Source organism: Mustela lutreola, chromosome 12 (assembly GCF_030435805.1).
Source record: "Mustela lutreola isolate mMusLut2 chromosome 12, mMusLut2.pri, whole genome shotgun sequence".
Lineage (NCBI taxonomy): Eukaryota > Metazoa > Chordata > Mammalia > Carnivora > Mustelidae > Mustela > Mustela lutreola.
In genome coordinates this window covers 33,930,737-33,954,259 of record NC_081301.1, presented here as the reverse complement: position 1 = coordinate 33,954,259, position 23,523 = coordinate 33,930,737, and the positions used below count along the sequence as shown (strand labels likewise).

At 40.6% G+C, this 23,523-nt stretch overlaps 2 protein-coding genes across 10 annotated transcripts in view; one reads left to right on the top strand and one right to left on the bottom strand.

Annotated features, from left to right (window-relative positions):
* The first annotated feature begins 370 nt into the window (after positions 1–370).
* On the top strand, positions 371–17,157 carry TRMT10B (tRNA methyltransferase 10B). 7 transcript variants are annotated; one of them, XM_059141321.1, is made up of 10 exons: positions 372–443; positions 6,368–6,561; positions 6,821–7,023; positions 7,434–7,542; positions 8,373–8,497; positions 10,333–10,485; positions 11,631–11,709; positions 12,339–12,406; positions 15,561–15,684; positions 16,257–17,157. In XM_059141321.1, the coding sequence occupies exons 3-10, from the start codon at positions 6,838–6,840 to the stop codon at positions 16,409–16,411; spliced, it is 999 nt and encodes a 332-aa protein (XP_058997304.1). In that variant the 5' UTR covers positions 372–443; positions 6,368–6,561; positions 6,821–6,837; the 3' UTR covers positions 16,412–17,157. The 7 variants fall into 7 exon arrangements, with proteins under 7 accessions (XP_058997305.1, XP_058997304.1, XP_058997308.1 ...); XM_059141324.1 differs by lacking the exon at positions 372–443 and adding an exon at positions 455–787 and having other exon boundaries at positions 6,827–7,023; XM_059141320.1 differs by lacking the exon at positions 372–443 and adding an exon at positions 455–787.
* Positions 14,169–23,523, bottom strand: part of EXOSC3 (exosome component 3) — a 30,419-nt gene continuing 21,064 nt past the window's right edge. For 2 of the 3 annotated variants that reach the window (XM_059141343.1, XM_059141342.1), the window contains exons 3-5: positions 22,791–22,940; positions 19,613–19,764; positions 18,051–18,495 (exon numbers count right to left, since the gene is read on the bottom strand). In XM_059141343.1, coding sequence (XP_058997326.1) covers positions 18,294–18,495; positions 19,613–19,764; positions 22,791–22,940 — 504 coding nt within the window. In that variant the 3' untranslated portion in view covers positions 18,051–18,293. Of the gene's footprint in view, positions 14,347–18,050; positions 18,496–19,612; positions 19,765–22,790; positions 22,941–23,523 lie in introns of those variants that run through there. The other variant, XM_059141344.1, reaches the window with a different exon arrangement.

Sequence of the window (23,523 nt, the reverse complement as noted above, 5' to 3'; positions counted from 1 at the left end):
GTGCTCAGGGAAGGCTATGTCGGCTCGTGGGCTCTGCTGCTTATAGGGGAGCCCAGGGGAGGGCAAAGCGCCCAGCCCGTGAGATGAGGGGTGGTTCGAGACTGGTCCAGTTTCACAACGTCCAGCCCCTGACAGCCATCAAAGCCCCCGGTTACCTGCCACAGCCCTGTGAGGTCGGCGAGCGGCTGCGATTGTAACCCCCATCTGACAACAGGGGAAACAGGCTCAGACCCGCGAGGCAATACCTGGGCAGTACGCAACTCCCTAGTACCAGCGTGGGTGGCGTGGACGGCAAAGCCTTCCAATGGCCCCTGCTCGCCGGGATGCCAGGCTAAGAACTACAACTCCCAGAATGCCGTTCGGAAAGGGGGCAGGAACCGGAAGTTGTGCCGGAGGCGCGGCCTGATGTGCGCCGCTGAGTCTGTGTGAGTTGAGGGGTTCAGGTACGCTCGGGGCTCGTTGTGGGACCGGCCTGGGGCTGGAGGGGTCTGGCTTGGGACTGCGGTATCGTTCGTGGGCGGGGCAGACGCCGGGAAGTGGCCCTCAACCGTCTTGTCGCCTCGTGTCCTCCGCCTTCTTGGTGCTTTGCCTTGCTGCCTCTCCTCACACTAGCAGCCTGTGGGCCAGGCGGGGCTCACAGGAGGGGTACCCTCGGGCCGGGGGTCTGGGTGTTCTAGTGCTGAAGGTACCAGAGGACTGGAGCTGGCTTCGCTGGACTAAATTTTAGAAAACGAGAGAAGCGTGCAAAAGAGGCCCATCACTTAGCGCCCAAGGATATGCTCATCAGGTGGGATTTGGGTTAGAAAACATCTGAGGCCCCTGTCAACTCAGAAGTGGGGGCGGGGAGGGGTGGAGAACTGATTAGGTTAGGAAGTATTTATTGAGCCTCTGTTATGTACCAAGCCCTTTTCTAGGCATTTAGGGTAGTGTACAAAGCAGGCAGAACACCTGCATTTAACCAGGTGGGATATAGGAATATAGGAATGGGGAAGTTTAGATAAAAAGTAAACATGTGCCATGTTAGATAGTGAAAATCAGAATAGAATGAGACAGGTAGTCATATAATTATTTGGGGGAAGAGCATTGGAGGTAGAAATGACAGGAAGGGCAAAGACCCGAAGTGGGAATATCCTTGGTATGTTAGGAGCAGCGAGTAAACCAGAAAGTGCAGAGGACACTTGATGGGGGAGGTAGAGCTTAATGATCAGTATAGAATTGTAAGGATTTCAGTTATGTGCTGTAAGTGAAATGGAGAATACTGCATAGTTCTGAGTAGAAGGGTAACATAATTATCAAACATTTAAGATGCTTTTATTCTGCAGGGCTCAGTACAGGGTATTGGGATTGGGCACCTGAATTCTTTTTCTTCTCTTCCCTGGAAGGGCTTATGATGTAGTGGGAAAACAGGCAGACCAGCTGTCGTGCAAGGCTGAGTCCAATAATTGAAGCCCTGTGAAGGCAGGGTGAACATCAGTCTATAATCCTCAGCATGTACTATTATATGGGGTGCTTAGTAACTGTTTGTATATGATTAGTAATTAATTGACTAACCCTAGTACTCAGTACTGGACCTGTAACAGAGGCTCAGAAAATATTATTTTTTCTTTAAGATTTATTTATGTGTTTGAGAGAGAGAGTACACACATTCAAGCAGGGGGGAATGGGCAGAGGGAGAGAAGCCAGGGCTCAGTCCCAGGACCCTAAGATCATGACCTGAGCTGAAATCAAGAGTTAGATACTTAACCAAGATCCATTAAGGAGTGCCCAGAAAACACTTTTTAATGAAGAAATGCTAAATCTGGCCATAGATAATGTCTCACACTGATTAAAAACATTTGTTCCTCTGTGATGCCTCATTTCATGGTTGCTTTCTGAGGATCAGTAGATGGCAAGCTGCTATTCAATATTTACTGAGCTTCTGTTTCATGTCAGCCCTTGTGCTGGCCTCTGACAATTCGGAGATGAAAAAGGTGTGATCCCTGCCCAATCTGCTATATTGTAGACTCTTCTGGTAGTGGTTGGAATATCCTTCACTTGATTTTCAATATTGCTGTACCCTGGGTTTCTAAAAAACACCCTCAGGGACTATAGGGACTTGGAGAGAGGAGATACAGTGAGGGAACTAGGAAGAAAGGAATGGGGGTGGTAGTGGTAAAATTCAGTTTAGTTCAACAAACATTTATTAAACACTCCTATTTGCAAGTTCTGTATTGTGAGCAGTTACAGTGTTCACAGTGTTCACAGTCCCTCCTGCAAAGGAATTCAGTTTGGTGGAAGAGAAGACATGAGCACAGACCTTCTAGTTTTCTAAACAACAGTGGAAAACTCTACAGCCCCTCCAGCTATTCCAACCCTAGCTCTCTTCTCCTCCCAAGCCAGACTTCTCCAATGAGACTTCCCAGTCATTCCCCAAAAGGGTCTGACAAAGAGGAGGAGCTCAATGAATATTTATTGACTGAATGAATGGACAAACAGAATATAAAAATGCTACTGAGTTCAGAGGAGGGAAAGCACATGCCTGTTAACAAACTGGCATTCATTTAACAAATTGGTGTGTTTTCTTACCCTAACAAAATGAGGCTGTTAGGTATTGGGCCAATTTATCTTAAAGTTTTCATTTGTTCTTTTTCTGAATGCCTAAATTTAGAAAAATGCAGATGACTGATGGTTGGCACAGTAAGATTTGGTCAGTCACCTAAAGGAATGGTCATAACTATAACAGGTCTCACTGTCTTTTCTTTTAAAAAAGTATTTATAGTCAACATCACTGTTCATATGTGAATAGCACAGCACTTCAGAAATGTCTAAGAATAACTTTGTATTTTCCTCATTTCTCTAGAAATAATACACACTGCTAAATTTCATGTATGCCATAAGTTCATAGTGATACAGTCAATGGTATAAATAAATATATTAAAATTTGTACTGAGTATTAAAGCATTTCTGAGCAAAAGAAAACTTTAGCTTATATAAGAAAATGAACACAATTTCTAATCTGTAACTTTGAAAATCTAGAATGAAATTTACTTGGCTCTCTTCAGAAATATATCTGGGGGTCATATGTTGTTTACATGATGTGTGATAAATACCCAAAACTGCTCAGCAGCTTACCTTTTTAGAAAAACTAAAAAAAAAAAAAAACAACACTGGAGGGGTTTGAACAATCTGTATTTCATGAGCAGTTGTTCCATGTCAGGTAAATGACCTATGTCTAGTTCTTGCAATAGTCCTGGGATGTAGTAATATCCAATCTAGTAGAATCTGTGACAAAGAGTTAATAGTTTAGGCTATTATCCTACTACTTAGAGGTAGAAAGCTGAGAAGGCTAAATCCTAAGACTGTTGTTTCTACTACAACAGCCTGTTATGTCTAAATGAAAAACGAAACTAAAATTTGGCCTGATTTTGAAAATTTGATGGAGTACAAAAAAACAGTACGAGCTCAACACTAAAAATGTTTGCTATGAACATCGGTCAAAACATTAGAGAACCGGGCACCTGGGTGGCTATCGGTTAAGTGTCCAACTCTTGGTTTCAGCTCAGGTCGTGATCTCAAGGTCCTGAGGCCAAGTTCCTCGGTCATTGAAGAATCTTTTCCTCTTACTGTCCCTCTGCCTTCCTCCCTGTGCACATGTGTGTGCACATGCTCGCCCGCTCTCAAATAAGATAAATACCAAAAACCACAATATAATCCTCAGATACTGCTCGGCCCTGTAGTGAGTAACATTTATACAGTTAATATAAATGCAGTTTATTGGTTTACAAATTTTAGAAACAACCAAGGGGATAGACAAAGCCCAAAAGGATTAGTTTTGATGACACAAGGTAGACTCTGTTTTGAACATGTAAATTAAAGCTTCAGCTTGCCGAAATTGAAATATTGAAGGAAGAAGAGAGATAGAGGGAAAGATAAGGGTGTTTATGTTCAGAGCCTAACCTTGAGATTGTTGAACAAGAAGTAGTAGTTTAAAGATGTTCTTAAACATGGTAAAGATGTCTCCTAATAGTTGTCACACCAGAGATAGATATTGGACTTACCTTCCTAGGATTAAAAAGAGGTGTAGAATTGGACAGATTATATGAAGAAACTGTTTTCAGGCACTGGACAATAGGCAGGACAAGACTGTTACCCTTGAGAGAAATGAATTTAAGGTGGACTATAGGCCTAAATGTAAAAGCCAAAATTATAAAGGTTCTAGAAAGGAACATAGAATATCTCTGTGCTTTTAGGGTAGGGAAAGATTTCTTGGAGGACACAGAAAGCATTAACTGTAAAAGAAGAGAATGATAACTTAGACTTGATTAAAATTTAAAATTTCTGCTCAACAAAAAGCAATGTTAAGAAACTAAATAGACAGAAAAAAGGAAGAAAATAAATAAGCCACAGACTGGGAGAAAATATTCTCAATACACATGTCTGATAAAGGACTTGGATCTAGAAATATGTTAAACTTCCACAGCTCATTAATAAAAAGATGACTTAAAATTAAGCAAAAGACTTGGTCAGAAATCTTAACAAATGAATGGCCAATAAATTGCCTGAAAAAGTGCTCAATATCATTATCAAAATAATGCAAATTGAAACACAACTAGGTTCTACTGCACAAGAATGGCATGTATTAAGAACTCTAACAACAGCAAATGTGTGATGTTGCAGAGCATCTGGAAGTCTCCGTTGCTGACAGCACTGTGAAATGGTGCAGTTACCTTGGGAAACTGATGGCAGTCTTTTATGAGTTAAATAGGCAACTATCCTATGCCCCATCAACTTTACCTACTTAACCAACGGATACGAGAACATACATCCACAAAAACACTTGTAAGAGAATGTTTATAGCAGCTTTATTCATAGTAGTTCCCAAATTGGAAAAATCTCCAATCTCCATCAACAGGAGAATAAATAAATTGTGATACAGTCATACAGTGGAATTCTGCTCCGTAATTAAAAGCAATAAACTTACTAATATATGAAGCAACATGTATGAATCTCAAAACATGTTGAGGGGGAAAATGTCAACATCACTGGTTGAATCAAATTGTATGTTTTTTTTTTTTAAAGATTTTATTTATTTATTTGACAGAGAGAAATCACAAGTAGATGGAGAGGCAGGCAGAGAGAGAGAGAGGGAAGCAGGCTCTCCGCTGAGCAGAGAGCCCGATGCGGGACTCAATCCCAGGACTCTGAGATCATGACCTGAGCCGAAGGCAGCGGCTTAACCCACTGAGCCACCCAGGCGCCCCAATTTGTATGTTTTATAATAGGTACAGTTAATCTATGGTTATAGAAAAAACTGGTTGTGGGAATGGAATGGAGTTTGACTTGGAAAGTGCAGAAGGCAAGGAACTTTTTAGAGTGATGGAAATGTTCCATATTTTGTGAGGGTGTGAGTAAGACAGGCCCTAAGTTTTTGTCAAAAATTCATCAAACTGGTATATTCCCCCCCCCCACCACACACATTACTGAGTTATACCCTGAGAATCTTTGCATTTTACTATATGTAAATTATACCTCAAAAACATTTTAAAAGTCAGTGTAACTAACAGAAAAATAAAAAATAAGAGGTGCTTTGAATTCTAGTGTTTCATAGGGAGTTGATAAAATTCAAAGTTGATGATTCACGCAGTAACAGAAAGTATATGATTTCAGGTTAAGGAGTCAATTACCAAATGAACTAAAAACATCTGGTTAACAGGTTGCCACTAGAGATGGGAAGGGTTGGAGCAAGGATCATTACTTTGCATTATAACTAGGTCTTTTTTTTATATGCATGGATCGTATTACACAGATTTGCTTTTGCAAATATAGAGTTTTCCAAAGATGGTGGTAGCACACTGAACTCAGAGGAGCAGCCAGAAGAAAAGGACAGAATGTTCTTTGTGACACTTAGCTATAGACTAGAGCATTTTATACTCACAACCTTCCCAGGGACTTTGAACAGCACTTTGAAATTATGGCATTGCTTAAGTGTGCCATAGCAGTGGTTCTCCATATTTTCCCATTTTAGCATTTCTGGTGGATATTAATATTCTCAAGGTGACTGTGGCTTTCAGCTACAGGGATACTTAACTGAGTTGGGATAGGGAATACATCGTTTGGAAAAACAAATTGTGAAACATCACCAGCAACCTGGAAGAATTCTTGGTTGATTTTGGGTAACTCTTTACCATAGTTTTTGGCTAGCTCTTATTCTAGGATATTTCTAGTATTGGACTGCATATAGTACGTGCTCAGTAAATGTTTGCTAGATGAATAGTTTTGAGTAGAAACGGAAACATAATGGAGGAGATGGCTTTTGTCATTTCTGCCCTACCCTCAATATTGAATGCGTCTAAAAAAATTTTTTTAATATTTTATTTATTTGACACAGAGAGATACAGTGAAAGAGGAAACACAAGCAGGGGAAGTGGGAGAGGGAGAAGCAGGCTTCCCACAGAACAGGGAGCCCGACATGGGGCTTGATGACCTGAGCTGAAAGCAGACGCTTAATGACCCAAACACATACATTTTGAAGAGCAGAATAAATGACTTAATTACCTGGGTCTCTGCAGCAGTGAATAATTGGTGAGTGCTTAGAGTTGTCAGGAACTGCGTTTGTCCGAGAAGTGGATTTAGCTTCCTTAGTACTGAAACATTTCTTTGCTGACCTATTTCTCTGGAAGACACGGATACTTTTCTCCATTCAGTAAATCTGTATAAATACTTTCCACACTTTTCAGCAACACAGTAATACTATTTGACATTTGCACATAGGGAAATACCTCTGTAAGGGAAGTAATGTAACATCTCCCATCATTGTGCCTTTCTCTGACCTGGGTGAAAGGGACAGAAGACAAACACATGGACTGGAAGTTGGAAGGGAGTGCTCAGAAAACAGACTCACACGTGCTGCAGGAGCAAGAAGTCATCCTAGAGGACACAGGCGAAGATAGCATCTCTGAAAGCTTCCGGCTTCTACAGATCGATGTGGAATGCGAGCATCGGGAGGGAGATATGCTGCCCACAGGCGGTACAGTGTGGTGTTCAGTAAGTGTAGCCTGGCCCTGGGCTCTGGGATCATGCTTTGTCCCAGAGACCCCTGTATAAGGGTAGGTCCTAGTAACAAAAAGGCTAGGAATGAGTTTGGTATGTTCCAAAATTGGATGAATTTCCCACTAACTGGTTTAAGGTTTCAGTTCCACTTGAGTCCTAAGAAGAGTAAATCAAGTTCAAGAGGAATTTTTGATACATTTACTTTGGGCACATCATATCTCTTTCTTGGGTCTCCGCTTTCTCTGAACATAATCCAGTCTATTTTTTTTTTTCTTTTTTTGACACTAACCTCCTTTTTCTCTCCTAACTTTAAATCTGATTTAAAAAAATAAATAACTTTCGAATATTCATTTTCCATTTTGGTGCTTACAAAGTTCTCAATTTTGTTTTCTGGATAACATAAGAAAAATGTCCAAAGAAAACAGAGACACTGGGAAAAGATAGTTGCAGCAAAGAAGAGCAAAAGAAAGCAAGAAAAAGAAAGAAGAAAGGCCAATCGTATAGAAAATTCAGGTAACAATAAATCAGATTGCTGGCATAATCATTTCTTTCTTAGCAGACTGGTATCTGCGTGTTCCTAGGACAGTAGGAATTGTGGTTTTAAGTAAAAACAAACATCTTAGAGGTAGAATCTATTGTTCTATTTTATTGGAAATCAAAGTATCAACGAAAGCAAAATTTAAGGCTGCCTTTTGCATAGCTAGTGCACATGTGTGTTTATAAGCTCAGGAGTAGAAGGAGTGATAAAATTAGCAGCTAACGTTTATTCAGTGTTACATGCTAGGTTCATTGCTAAGAATTTTGCATGCATTACCCTAAGGGATAGGTGCTTTTATTATCCCCATTTTGTAGGTAAAGAAACTGAGGCTCAGAAATTGAATAACATGCCCAAGATCATATAGTAATAATTGAATGGGCTGAACTCTGATTTAGACCCAGGAGCGTGCTCCAGAGCCCACACTCCATACCACTCTGCTGTCCCCAAATGAATACCTTGCATGAGTTTCAAGCTTCTCTTAATATACAAAAAGTATTCACTTGGCTGGGAAGATTTGTTTCTTACTGAATATATTCCTGTTTTCCCACTTTTATTTCTTCTTTTTTTTTTAAAGATTTTATTTATTTATTTGAGAGAGAGTGAGAATGAGAAAGAGAGCAAGCGAGAGCATGAGAAGGGAGAGGCTCAGAGGGAGAGGCTGACTCCCTGCCAAGCAGGGAGCGTGATGTGGGATTTGATCCCGGGACTCCAGGATCATGACCCAAGCCAAAGGCAGTCGCTTAACCAACTGAGCCACCCAAGCACCCTGCCCCACTTTTATTTCTTTCTGATATTTCTATTCTAGGCATCTGCCCCCAACACAGCAAACGTTTTCTGAGATCCTTAACCAAGGAGAGACTTTTGGAAGCCAAACACTCAGGACCAAGACTCTGTATTGATCTGAGTATGACCCACCACATGTCTAAGAAGGTAGGATATCCATTAAGCTTCAAATTCCTGCTTACATGAGTGAAGTCCAGAAGAGAGCAGCTTTGACAAAGAGTATGACCAGTTCCAGCCTCTGTAATTTCATAGCAAACCAGCAAAAAGAGTTTGGTTTTTTGACACATGGCTACTCTGTTCCAAGATGGCTGTTGTTAAGAATCAGGAAGAGAATAGAAATCCTCTGGTTTAGTTTGCAAAGTTTTATCTTATCTTCTCTTTTGAGCCCCACACCCATGCCTCTGTGTTTATGGTATCCACAGTCTAGTTGGGGTCTTTTCATGTTCAGTCCTCCAGAGATGAAATCTGGCTTTCTGCTGGGAAAAGGAATACTTGCCTGGTTGCATGTGGGGAGGAGATGACCTGGTGGGACACTTTCCTGCAACATATGTGTTTTAATCATTTTCCATTCACCCTATTGTGAAGGAGGGATTCACCCTAGGGTTCTAGGGATGGCTGAAGAATACACACTTGACATTGGACAGGTAAGAGTGATAGCGGTTTATTAGTCACTTGTACTCAGCGCAGGGGGGATGACACTGCATGCTAGGCAGGGCCATGTGGGGTTCCACTTGGGAACAGAATGAAAACCAGGGGCTGTGGAAGGCAGGCTTTGTAGTGTTGTGAGGGTGGAGTATCCCCTTGGTTCCTACAGGAAGATGTGATTGATTTGCTGGGAATAACTCTGTGGGCTAGCAGGGAATCGAAACCTGGTACTTGGGGATAAGTAGGAACTATGTTTGGACCTTTGATAGAAAGGATTGTTTAGCTAGGGGACCCTATCCAAGGGAGCAGAATTGGGAGAAGAACTTGCAGCTAGGTGTTTCAGGGCCCATCTGGTTTTACCAGATGTGTAGGCAACATACGGTAGTGGGCCTTCATTTTAGGCCTTACACCACAAAATGGATTTTTCTGTTTGCCAACATCTCTATTATATGTGCTCCTGTTCGCATGTTTTTCAGAGGAATCAGTAAGACTGAAGATCTGGGGTTCTAACATGGAACCCCAGCCTTCTGAAAAGGTCAACAAAGAATTTTGTACTGTTTTTATTAATTGAGATATCAGATTAAATCAAACCCAAAGTGTTTTTTCTCTCCTTAGGCCAGACTGTGAAACTACCTTTCCTTAGGGTTTTATCTCTGAATCAGGATGGAAAGTTAAAACTTCTGACCCTAGGGGCGCCTGGGTGGCTCAGTGGGTTAAGGCCTCTGTCTTTGGCTCAGGTCATGATCCCAGGGTCCTGGGATCGAGCCCCGCATCGGGCTCTCTGCTCTGCGGGGAGCCTGCTTCCTCCTCCTCTCTCTCTCTCTCTTTGCCTGCCTCTCTGCCTACTTGTGATCTCTGTCTGTCAAATAAATAAATAAAATCTTAAAAAAAAAAACAAAACTTCTGACCCTAGTATATCACCAAGAGTTGGAGAGAAGGTGCTAAGTTTATCTGATGAGTATAAAAAAATGTATAGTAACCTTTTAAAGTGAATAGTAAATATCACATGGTAAGATTTTAGTAATGAGCTGAAAGCACAATTCCATATACCTTATTAGATATATAACACCAGGTCCAGAAGGAGGGAGAGTTCCCAGTCTTTCCATTAACTCACTATTTCTGGGCTAGTATCATTACCTTCACTTTGATCTGTAAGGTGTGTGGCATGCATTTTACTTGCATGAACACACATAACACATACTAGCTCCTGGAATAAAAGGGGCCATTCTGATTCATGAGATTTCCTAGAGTAGCATTCAGTGAACTTCCGTTTGTTGATAGTGAATTTAGAAAGAGTGGGCATGTTTCCAATCTAAGCTGTCCTAATTTCTTTGAAGGAATTAAGTAGACTGGCTGGACAGATCCGAAGGTTGTATGGTTCAAATAAAAAAGCTAGCAGGCCATTCTGGATCTACCTCACTGGATTCACAGCTGACAGTCCCCTGTACGAAGAGTGTTTGAGGATGAATGATGGATTTTCTAGTTACCTGGTAAGCTTCATTGGGTATATTACTTGAAGTGTCCTTTGAGAAGTAGGTTGTGTGGTAATAGTAAACTTTTTAAACTGTTTCATATTTTGGTATAAAAATGTGTGAATTATTTTCACTGTTGCAATTTTAAAAACTTTTAGAACCTCTCATCAGTTCTTAAATTTCTGAACTTTCATCCTTGCACTGCATTGGCAAGCTAATATTACCAGTCTCTAGGACTATATTTTGTGTCTTGTGTATCATATGCTAGACTGTATACTCCAGGAATGTTTTGGGGAAATGCCAAACCTTTCATAGTAGTGCAGGAATTGGGAACATGAGTTGTAGGGGAAGAGAAAATCCTCATGGTAGGAGCGTGGATTCGAGATGAGTTTTAGGGAATACTCAGTTACTTTTTACCTCTTGCCCTAGGGGCTCATGAAGGTAGTGATTATAACAGAGACAGCAGTCCAGATCACTTCCTAAGAAGTGCCATGAAAAATGTCTCGTGTGTTTGTGTGGCATAACTGGGCCTGGTGGCGTGAACTTTCCTAAGGAGGTCTGCAGAGGCAGGAGCGTGAGAGGTACACTGCAGACCCCTGCACAGTTAGTTGTGGTCACTGTTACCATCTGAACAGTCCGTCCTATAATAAAACCATTTCCAGCTTTTCTTCTCTCTGCGTGTTTTATGCTTCTTGTTTGTGAGCCCAACAGACCCACTCTTAGGGCTACGGAGTTCCCTTGCTTTCCCGTCTTCATGCCTTTCTTTGGTGATTCTCCCCATTTTCAGTGCTTCTTCCTTTTTGTATGTGTCAGTCATTCTCACCTCTCTTTAGAAACCAAGCTCCAGCATTCCCTTTGGTAGAAGGCTGTCCCTGGTATTGTCACTCCCTCATCTGTCGTCCTGGGGCAGCCTTCCTGTACATCTGTTAGGGTCTCTTGTTACTCTCTGTCTCATTTTGTAGGATTGGGTGTCATCCTTTCTACTTCCCTCCTCAGCTGAGCACTTTCTGAGAACGGATTGTCAGACATGTGTCCCGTGGATGCACATCAGACATGTGTCCTGTGGATGCCTAATAAAGAATAGGTGCCTGGTAACTAGTTGCTGCAGTGTGGGCTGTGTCGTAACCTAGTTCACACTACATTGGATTATTTACATTTTTCAGCTAGACATAACAGAGGAAGACTGCTTTAGTTTATTTTCTCTGGATACCCTTGTGTACCTGACTCCTGACTCAGAACATGGTATGTACTTTACTGCATGGATTCATGTAGCACTTTGTTCTTAGGCCTGTGTTTGATTATTCCTTGTGTCAGAACTTGTTAAAGCCACCCAAAGTGTATCCAAAAAAAAAAAAAAAAAAAAAAGAATGAACATTAATTGCACACGTCTTGGGGTGGATACATTACTATGCTTTCAGTATGTGCTGCTGTGTGTGCACAGCTGTACAGATAGATGTAGGGTCTCCGGCCTTGGCTGGGCCTTGTGAGCTACCTGGAAATCTTTCCCAATTCTCCAGTCAGCTAGCTCCCTTCCTTGGCCTCTTGGATCAATGTTAGATACCTGTTTTTTCCAGAAAATCAACCATTTCACATAATTTTCAAATTGATTGGTAGCAAGTTAATCTTAGTATTCTTTTCTGATTATTTCAAATTCCTCTGTCATTTTAATTTTTCTCCTTTCTGAATCCTAACATTGATTTGAATCGACTACCTTTTTTTGTCTTTTCAGAGAATGAGCAAATCTGTTACCTTTTGGTTTTCTATTTCATTAAGTTTCTACTTTTATCATTAATAATTCTTTCCTTTTACTTTCTTTGGATTTAGAAACTATAAAACCAATTTGATCTCAATGGCCTTCATTTTTTCATTAGCTCTTGAAGATATTGATCTAAACAAAGTTTACATCCTTGGTGGACTTGTGGACGAAAGCATTCAGAAGGTAAATGTACATTTTAGACCTAACAACTATATTTTGAAAAGCGGGGCTTACTTTCATAGGCAGCTGCCCTATCGTAATCTTACACAAAAGGCCTAAAAACGCAGAGAATAGGAAGAAGGACCCCATCCTGCCTAGGTTGGCCCTTCTACTTGTGAGGCTCCCTGTCATTGTCAGTGTTAGCCATCCCCTGATGTGACAGTCCTGTTGGGACCCAGAATGGGGAGTGTTTGGTAATTACGTAAATAGCCATGTTGAACACCTTTCTTCTCTCCTCTTTCAGTTCTGCAAGGGTAACTCTGATCTTGACCAGCAAAGCATTGACTCACAATTCTTACCAACTATTTTGTTCTTTGTGAGAAAGGAGTTTGCTCCATCTTAGGCCATCTTTTCTCCTGACATAAGACTTATCTCATAATCTCAATGTCAATAGGACTGTCCAGATTTCTTTTGGTCAGTTGAAATTTTATTGAAATAATTAGAGTTTTGAAATATGTTTCTGTTATATACATACTGAGATAATTTTTAGTTTATATTACTAATTAACATGTTGCCTATACAATAAATAATTATATAATAAAGTGTATAAAAAGAACTATAGCAATGAGTAAGTCTCCCTCCCATCCTTGTCCTGCAATGCCCCCCCGCCTTGAGGCAACAACTGTTTCTTTTTTTTTTAAATTTTGTTTAATATATATATACATATATATTAAGATTTTACTTATTTATTTGAGAGAGAGAGATAGAGCATGAACAGGGGTCGGGGAGAGAGAGAAGCAGGCTCCCTGCCAGGGAGTCTGATGCAGGACTCAGTTCCAGGACTCGGAGATCATGACCTGAGCCGAAGGCAGACGCTTAACTGACTGAGCCACCCAGGCACCCCAATCACTGTTTTCTTATGTATCCTTCTTGATACAGTCTGTGATAACACAAGTGTTTGTGGGTGTATTATATATATATTTTTTTTTCATATACATAAGTGTATTTTATATATTTTTTCATATCCATATGAGATATATACACATGTTTAATACAGATGATACTTAACTGAATTACATGCATTCTAGAAAGGTCAGTGTTCCATGACGCAATAGTGATAATCTAAAAAACAGGTGCAGGGTGGAGGTGGAATTCTGAGAATGCCAGCTATTAAATGAGAAATACATATTAGAATTTGAGAAATTATTTTGTCACTCTGAATGCAAGACATTCTGCAAGACAATTGGGCCACACTTTCAAAAAAGCCAACAGTATGAAAACTAAAATAGTTAGGGGGGCTGTTATAGGTTAAAAGACATTGAAAAGACCTAACAGCCAAATGCAGTCTCCCACAGCAGAGTGACATCCCCTTTTTTGAGGCAAAGTCTAGCGGGTCAGTGAGCAATGTATGATCAGTAGATGTGCAGTTTCAACACACTGTCTTATCTTTCCGGCAATATTTAAATTGAAAAATAATTGGCATAATGATTTGCCAGAGGTATAGAATTTTTTGATTATTACTAGAGAATTTGACTTCCTTATAGAAAGTATGCTGAGCACATTTCTTCAAGGGGAATCGTTTTATCTTTAAATGTTCAGAGAACAGAAACTGGACAGTGAGCTCCTTCAGGGTAGCATCCAACAGTCTCCTACTAACTTGGAATTCTTGTACTCCAGTTCAAAGTGATTGTAAAAGAATAGACTTTAAAAAAAAAAATCATAGACCAAAAAATAAATAAATAAAATCATAGACCTTGTAGGTAAAGGAGTGTTATCCTTCAAGGAAGTCTTTTGAGCAGTTGTACGTTTATTTTCTCTGACTTGCATTACGTAACACGTTTTGGAAGTTCTCTCTTGAAATTGTGTCTCATGTGAGTCTGAGAAGCAACTAGTCCAGTGTTAGGACCTGCTGCTCCAGTTGGTTAGATCTCGCTCGAAGTGGCCAGTCAGTTACAGTTACAGCCCTGTAGGAAAGGATAGCAGCGAGCACAAATTCAGAAACATTTGGCCTGAATATTGAAGAGACTCAAGACATAAGTCGTGGTCAAGGGAGAGGCGACAGAACTGAGACTACTGGAAGGGTACAGAGGGGCGTGATCACTGCTGTTGACAACCTAAACCGCCTTCTTGTGGAAAAGCCATTTTACTTGCTTGTTGTGGCCCCAGGGGGATGGAACCAGGACAAATGAGGGGAATGCTCAGGGAGAACACAATTTGGCTATCAAGAATTTCCTTTTAACCTGTACTATGAAAATTGGAATAGGTTTCCCCAGGATGCATGGAACTCCCTGTCAAAAGGATTGTCCACTTAAGGACAGAGCCCACTTGGGAAGGAGGCCACAGGGGATAGACAAAGATTGGATGGATGTTTGGAGTGGGATAATTAACTATTGCGGCCCCTTCTAAACCCAAGGATGTTAATTATCCCAATAATCTAAACCTTTCTCTTCAATCCTGAAATTATAAGTAGGTAGATCTTTCCAGAGCCACTTACAAGATAGCAAATATAATCTGAACTTCAGTTCACGATTCAGGGACATCTTTAAAGGGTTATTAGTTACTCTACTCTGATCCTAAATGGCCTCAGATTTGGGGGGTTTGGTGAGTTCTTATGATTCCTTTCTGCAGTTTTCAGAGCCCTTCCTTTTAATTGGACTGTGTCCTCTCACACCTTAATGCTGTCTTGTTGCTTGTGGTGTTTCTGACTTGAATCCTCTCTCATCTCTAATTTGCTGCTGCTGAATGGCTATAAGCTGAAAACTCCAGATATCCAGAATTGTGTCTTACTGAATTAGAGCCTGGAGTGTTCTCCTCTGATTGATTAGACTGCTTCAACTTCTGGATGCAGATTGTGGCTGCAGATATATGCCTCTCTTGACTTACTTCCTTCTTGGTTGATAGTAGTAGTAAATGGAAACTAGTGGATAGATGAGTCCCAAATGAGATATTTGCTGCACAAGCCGTTTCTTATGTGGAACAAGTAAATACTCTTCATTATCTGAAGTTTCTTCCATCTTGCCATAGGCCACTGATTTTTAATATACTTACCATTTAATTCTGATTACAGATGGAAATTAGAGTGGTGGTAAATGGGTTTCTCACAATTTGTTATGCATATTACAATGAGAATACCTTTGTCATTTTTAAAAGAAAAATAAAATTTAACTGTGATTCACAGAAGGTGACATTTCAGAAAGCCCGAGAACATTCTGTCAAGACAGCCCGCTTGCCAATCCAGGAATACATGGTCAGACACCAGAATGGGAAAAACTATCATTCAGAGATACTGACCATCAATCAAGGTACTGCTGACATGGCCCACACTTAATGTGTGTTAGTGCTGGTGCTACTTCTTTGCATTGTGTGGAAGTATAAATGGCATTTGAAGCAGGCACCCCTGCCCTGCCACCGGGACTGGTACACTCAGATTTTATTGCATGCACTTTGTGACAGGTACTCTGGCCTTTCCGAGGTATTTTTCATTTTCTTCTTAGATCCCAACTATGTTAAAGATGGTTGAAATTTGTCCTGTGGCCTAAAATGCCCTGGATTCAACCTGTCATTGAACAGTGAATTCCTATTTGTCCTTCTTCAGTCCAGGGGCATCTTGGCTGCTCCCTTCCCCCTCTCAGCCATGTCAGGGGCTCTCCTTTGTGTTCCCCTTATACTGTTTCCCTCTCAGTGTCGCAGCACTGTCTGTTCACAGGCCCATCTCTCTCCATGTGGGGTGAGGTCCTTGTGGGGAAGTGGGTCCACATGTAGTGCAGAAAACTTGTTGAATGAAATAGTCCAGAACACCCTTTTCCTCACTCATCCTTTACCAGTTCTTTTTCCTCCATGTGGTCACTATGTTTTCTTTTTACCCTTCTCACAGTGTTTGATATCCTGTCCACATACTTTGAGACGCAAAACTGGCCTGAAGCACTGAAGAAAGGAGTTTCTTCCAGAAAAGGCTATGTTCTTCAGAACTCCATGGATGATGGACAGCCTGAGAAGCTGCCAGAGGCAAAGTTGCTGGAGGTGTCTTGACTTAAAAGCAGAGCAGAGGCTGGCGATGGCACACACTTGCCTTTACTTGTCATCTTGGATCGCCACTAGAATTTAAGTTACTCAAGAACAGGGACTACATTTTATGCTCTTTTCTATCTCCCATAGTGCCTAGCTCACAGGAAGAGCCCAGATATGTTGAACAGTGAATTCAACATAAGTAAAAAGTTTACATAACAAGGAATCAGCCCTCAGCTACATGGCTTTGGATGTATTAATTCATCTTTTATATACCTATTTGTGAAATACCTACTCTTTAGAAGTATTTAACAATTAAATAATTATTGTTATATTTAGAGTTTTTATTTTCATTCAACTGGCATCATAATGTAGCACTTCGTCCGGCCTCCTCTTATCATGTGGATTTTCCCCAACTCAGTAGTACACTCTGTGTGTTTCGAGGATCAGCCTGTCCTAACCTACTCTGCTTTAAACCCCCATAACACTTTGTTCCCACTTGTGACTCCTACCCCGTCTCTTCTGCTCTGAGTATGGAAGTGGAGGGTTTCTCTCTTCCTTAGGGTAGCCTCCTAACAGGACATTTCATGGGAGTATCTTCGTATCCTTCTGATCCTTGTACAAATTAGATTCTTCATATATATTTGTAACTAACAGGTCAAATTGAAAAGTAAAAACACAGTGGTAAGTCTAACTTAAAAATAACCAGAAAATACATTGCCTCTGATACAAGCATGGTGGATAAACTTTCATTACACAAATCTCAGTGATACCTTTCCTCATTTCTTAGTTACATGCAATTGCTTTAGTTACGCCAAAAACTCTTCAGTTTACTAACCAGTTTGGGTTAGTAAACTTGAAAGCTAAGCTGTTAGCAAATTCAGAGAATGTATTTTGGATCTCAACCAAAACGTTACTGTGCTGCTCTGTCCCCTCCCCTTCAGAATTGAATCCTTCAGGAGCTATTATCTTTACAAATTGTATCAGTGTCTTTTTATTAAAAACAGCTCAGTCTTCAGGAAACATCAGGAATATATAATGCTCCTTGGTTTTCATCACCATATTGAATGAGTTCTATAATCTCTGTCATCCAAGAAGGGACCTCCTCTGGCTAGGCTTCAGGGGTAACTCATACTCTCAGGGAGGTCTCTGCCACCCCCAGAACACTGACCTGGATCATCTGCCAGGCTTCATTTTCACCTCTAAAGGCTTTGCTTAAAACTCCAAAAAGCATGGAAGAATTTCCTCTCCAACTCTATCACCTCTACCATTTTTTCAAAACCTAGACATGTAGTTTTGGACTTGGCTTCAAGATCCTCATCAGTGTTATTTATAGAACAGAAAACTGGACATACCCAAAATATCCTGTAACATGAAAATGAAATACAACTATTGCATTTTTCAATAGCACTCATGAAAAATTAAATGTTGTTTGAAGTGGACAGAGTACATTACAAAGTAGCATATAAAGTAGAATCCTGTAATATCTATTTGAAAAATACATAGACTATCTATAGTCTATTTGCTTCTTTATGTATCCTACATTTTCTTTGGTGAACATACTTCACTATTATCAGAAAATAATTACTTTAATGCTTACTTCCAGTGTATTATAAAAGCTGCACTTTAGCAAACCTAAAGGAATTAACAGCAAAAAAACCGATAATATTTTTAGTAAACTTTATTGTAAAGAAAAAAATACATCATTATTATATAATGATTTTTCTCACCCACAAGAACATGGGTGGCAAATAGTAACATTTTTATAAAAATAAGGACTTTGATAAGACAATATGTACATTCACATTTTGTCTTCTGAACATTTAATGAGGAGAGGTTCCCCTGAAAAAATTTTCGCCAGGAAACCCATAGTCTCTTGGGTCAACTGACCCATAAAAAATTCCATCTAACTTTCTGCCAATCTGGAGAAGATCTGTTTTCTTTGATCTGCTGTCATGTGTTCACAAGCTTCTAAAATGTTTGCCAAAATTAAGGTCTGCTGAATGGTTTTTGCCTTAACCCATATTCTTCCATTCATCCCAAATACTATTTCCAGTGGGTAGAGTTTTCCCACTTCCTGTAGGATTTCACAGTCTGGAGCCAGGAGCCTGGTGAGGAGATGGAAAGAAAACTAAATTTAAGAAAGTGGTAGGGTGTGACCCAACTCTCCTTTAAAAGAAGACTCCTAGTTTCTGGACAGTTCTCCACAGTTATTCAAAATCCCACCCTCATCCAAAAACAAGGCACATGACTTTGCTGCCCCCTTTCATCTAATCACACTTTGGATGTATTAATTCATCTTTTATATACCTATTTGTGAAATACTGTAAGTCACAACAATGGGTTCTATCCTCTACAAAGAAATCAAACTCCCTGTGTCACCAACTTGACAAAAAATGTAGAAAATTCTTTCCATATACTGTCAGAGCATCTTTTTTCTAGGCTTAAGAATCACAGCTTTATTATCATCTTTGGTTCTAAAAGAACAGTTTAAGCTTCTTTTCCTGACCATGTAAGTTATTCCCTGGTATTAAATTCAGTACTTGGAGAGAAGCATTGACTTTCAAACTACAAGGGTGCTGCTTGGCTAATAACATGCTTCTCTGTCTTAAATTAATTGTCCAAATCAGAATAAGTAAGAAAGAGAGGATCCAACACTGAGCTCTGAGGCTCAGGGGCTCTAGGAGTAAAGTTCTTTCATAGGGCACAGCTTTTGGTAGGTAAAGGTCTAACTACCTAACAGAATCTACCTCTGGGAACTATTAAATCTAACAGGACAGAATAGCAGGAGCCTTATGTGAATGTATACATAAGCTTTTAGAGCACATCAGCCCACCTGCATTTGACCCCCATTACTAGAAAAACCTGGTCATTTTGTCCAATTGTAAATTGCATCTGTATGTAAATAACTTAAGAGGAGGAAATGCCAGTTTTCATATTTGGATTGAGTATAACAGCTATAAGGAACAGCAGACTTTCTGAGAGAGAAGCCCAGACTCCATACATATCAACACAAAAACTATACCACCAGATACATGTGAATTTAATGTATTCACATGAAGAGAGAATGGGACTAAATGCATGCGTTTGTAACTGTGCTAAGAATGGACACTGATTTTTAACTTTGAGGATGTTCAGACATTTTTACAAAGAATCCCCAAAGATGAGTCAACTTTCCAAGAAGGTGTAATTATAAAAGAAGATAGGCGAACCAGAAGGACTTACTTTCTAATTAAGCCCAAAGTCACTTTAAAAAGCAGACCATCCTGTCCAATCACACCCATTCCACTGGCTCGTCCACAGCTGTCAATACAGACCATCTCAGGTTCCATATCTTTATTAGCAACCACAAATTGGCCATAGATGAGATCTCCAACCTAAAATGATAATTTGAAAACAGTTCATTTCCTCTCAGCAAATCACAACCCCCCTCCCTTTTTGGGTAAGATTTTATTTATTTGAGAGAGTGCATGAGCGGGGGTGGGGGTGGGGTGGAGAAGCAGACTCCCCACTGAACAGGGAGCCCGACTTGGGGTTCCATCCCAGGACCCTGAGATCATGACCTGAGCCAAAGGCAGATGCTTAACTGACTGAGCCACCTAGGCGCCTCTCCGTAAATCATTCTATGGAGCTGCTACGGTTCCTTCTCATAGGCAGCAATGCCAACCCTTGATATTTCTGCAGCTAACTGACCAACTATCCTCCAGAATACCCACACTCTGGAGTTGAGTCTTTAAAAAACGCAACATGAAGGGATGCCTGGGTGGTTCAATAGATTAAGCATCTGACTTTCGCTTGGGTCATGATCATGGTGTCCTGGGATTGAGTTCCACATCTGGCTCCTTGCTCAGCAGGGAAACTGCTTCTCTGGCCTGCCGCTCTTCCCACTTGTGCTCAGGCTCTCTCTCACAAATAAAATCTGTTTAAAAAAATAATAAGGCAACATTAAGAGGTGTACCCTCTTCAAACTGGGAGCTATCTCAAAGATAACATCCTCTAGGGTTATACCATCTGATATAGTAAACATTACCCACATGTAGTTATTTAAACTTATATTTTAATTAATTAAAGTTAGATATTTGAAATTCAGTTCCTCAATTGCATTAGCCATATTTCAAGAGCGCAACAGCTACATGTGGCTAGTGACTACCATAACCAGTGAGTGTGGATGCAAAACACCAGCATTACGAAAGTTCTAGAAGACAGCACTATCCTAGGGAATTACAGAAGATTGGAAACTCTTGGCATACAAATTTTTCAAAGTAAAATGAACAATGGTAATTCACTGATACTTCATGCAAAACTTAAAAAACTCAGATGGGGTGCCAGTGGCTCAGTCAGTTAAGCACCCAACTCTTGATTTTGGTTCAAGTTATGATCTCAGGGTTGTGAGATCGAGTCCCAGAGGACTCTTGCCCTCAGTGTAAGATCTGCTTGAGAGTCTCCCTCTCCCCACTTTCTCTTGCTCTCAAAGAAATAAACACTTAAGAGCTGAACTTCAAAATGATGAAACAAAAGGAAGAGAGGAGAGAGAACTTGTTCTGTTCTGTATCTATTATTCCTCGATGACTAGCAACTAAAGAGAAACAAAAACATTCTTTGTATTTCAGAAGCATTTGGTCTTGGAGGACACTGGGGATATACATATAAATAACAAAGTTCAGGGGCACCTGGGTGGCTCGGTGTGTTAAAGCCTCTGCCTTTTGGCTCAGGTCATGATCCCAGGTTCCTGGCTCTCTGCTCAGTGCGGAGCTTGCTTTCCCCCCCCACCCCTGCCCGTTTCTCTGCCTACTTGTGATCTCTGTCAAATAAATAAATAAAATCTTTAAGAATAAATATATATATATATGGATGCCTGGGTGGCTCAGTGGGTTAAGCTGCTGCCTTCGGCTCAGGTCACGATCTCAGGGTCCTGGGATCGAGTCCCGCATCGGGCTCTCTGCTCAGCAGGGAGCCTGCTTCCTTCTCTCTCTCTCTGCCTGCCTCTCAGTGTACTTGTAATTTCTCTCTGTCAAATAAATAAATAAAATCTTTGAAAAAAAAAAAAGAATAAATAAATATATATATATATGTATATAAGAAAGTTCATTTAAGACTTTGTAAGCGCTAAAGTTATAAGAAAGGTGACTGTAGATGAAGAATGGTTTTACAATGGTGGTGGTGTTTACCCTTGTTATCAAAAAATGAGCATGTGTTCCAAAGGCTAAGGGGAAAAAGCAATCCAGATAGAGGCAACAGCATGAGGAAAGGTACAAGAGCAGGGACTTAGGAATTCAGTAGTGCTACTGAATAGTTCAGGAAGGGGGACAGTTCAAGCATGGCTACATAGAAGATATAATTACAGATGGGGGAAAGACTTCTGGAGTATAATGCCAATAAAATCTGTAGGCTTCAAAGAAACTTAACTTTTCTCTTTTTTTGAGAAAGGGAATTGTTTGAGACTGTTAGCTCTCAAAAGCCTGGATGGAAGAACAAAACTGTACAAGCAAGGATGTTAATGAGGTCACTGACCAAGTCTGGTCAAGAAGTAGCTAAGGTCTGGGGGTGCCTGCGTGGCTCAGTAGGTTAAGCTGATGCCTTCAGCTCAGGTCATTATCTTAGGGTCCTAGGATCGAGCCTCAAATCGGGTTTCCTGCTCGGCAGAAATTCCGCTTCTCCCTCTCCCTCTGACTGTCCCCCTGCTCGTGCTCATGCTTTCTTTCTCTCTCAAATAAATGAAATCTTGAAAAAAGCAAAAGTAGCTAAGGTCTAAACTTGCAAAATGGGATATACATGGATGAACTGGATGAATGAATAGAACATCAGAGATAGAAACAAAGAGGATCAGTAAAGATTAAGCAACTAAAGACAAATGAAATGTTAGTGAGAAGGGGCAAAGAAACCATCAAATTTCTGGATGGACAAAGTGTGGCTATGCTACCTGAAAATTCCAAATAGGAAAACCTGAGGTATCAAGACTGCCCCTTTGTCAGCTCCAAGAAAAGATTATTGGGAAACAGGGATGTGACTTAAGTTGTGAGATGCCAGTCCCAGGACTTAACATTCAGGCTGCATGGCTGGCTGATATGGTGATCTGCACTGCTTACCCCTCCTACCTCCCCAAGCCTATGGCTTACTTGTCCAGTGAATATGGACATAACAGATAACAACAGAGTGAAGAAATATAACCTTTCAACTCAGTAGACATGAAACCACCCCCAGGATAGCCAATGTAAAGTAAGTATGTGACTCTGGTCCCAGGGCTAGAACACTGGAAGGAACTTGTGGAGCCTGAAGTGATTACACAGATGTTCAGAGATCACACCAACTGGGAAAATAGGTCATGCTTAGGAGACAATTCAGGCAGGCTTCTGGATATTGTTCTATTTTTCCTATTTTTGAAACCAAAGGCTCCCATCATTACCTGCACATTGGGTCTGTTTCTTTTAGTTGCACCTTCAAATGCCAAGTAAGACAAAGATGCTGGTTCACTCCCTCCAACATCCACTTTGAATATATCTCCAGATTTAGCTGTCACTATGCCAATCACATGGTCTCCTTTCACTGGGACATACTACAGAAGAAAACAGAATGAAGAAACAGCCATAAATGGTAATCATTTCCATGATATCTTGGAAGGTATCTTCAGGAAGTTCTTAGTGGTTACTTTACTGTCATTAGAGTTATTTAGAATATTTTTAAATTTAAGCTTACAAATTAATACAAATCAACAACAAATCTGATCATATGTTACTCTCAGTAAAACAATCACATCATTAACTCTCTTTACAGCTTTAATACTCTGTTCATTTCAGCCAGTATTCCCATACGTCTTGCATTCTTATCAGAAAGTCCCTAGGGGGGCGCGTGGGTGGCTCAGTGGGTTAAGCCGCTGCCTTCGGCTCAGGTCATGATCTCAGGGTCCTGGGATCGAGTCCCGCATCAGGCTTTCTGCTCAGCAGGGAGCCTGCTTCCTCCTCTCTCTCTCTCTCTCTGCCTGCCTCTCTGCCTACTTGTGATCTCTCTCTGTCAAATAAATAAATAAAATCTTAAAAAAAAAGAAAGAAAGAAAGAAAGAAAGTCCCTAGGGCTTCTGTTGGCGTAGTAAGTCCAGTCGTACAGGGGATCCTACAACCGAAAAAGCTTATTTCACTGTT

Coding starts and splice junctions, on each gene's coding strand:
- TRMT10B (XM_059141322.1), top strand. CDS start 6,838: ATGGACTGGAAGTTGGAAGGGAGTGCTCAGAAAACAGACTCACACGTG. Junction 7,024..7,433: donor GCGGTACAGTGTGGTGTTCA/GTAAGTGTAGCC, acceptor GGATAACATAAG/AAAAATGTCCAAAGAAAACA. Junction 11,710..12,338: donor GACTCCTGACTCAGAACATG/GTATGTACTTTA, acceptor TTTTTTCATTAG/CTCTTGAAGATATTGATCTA.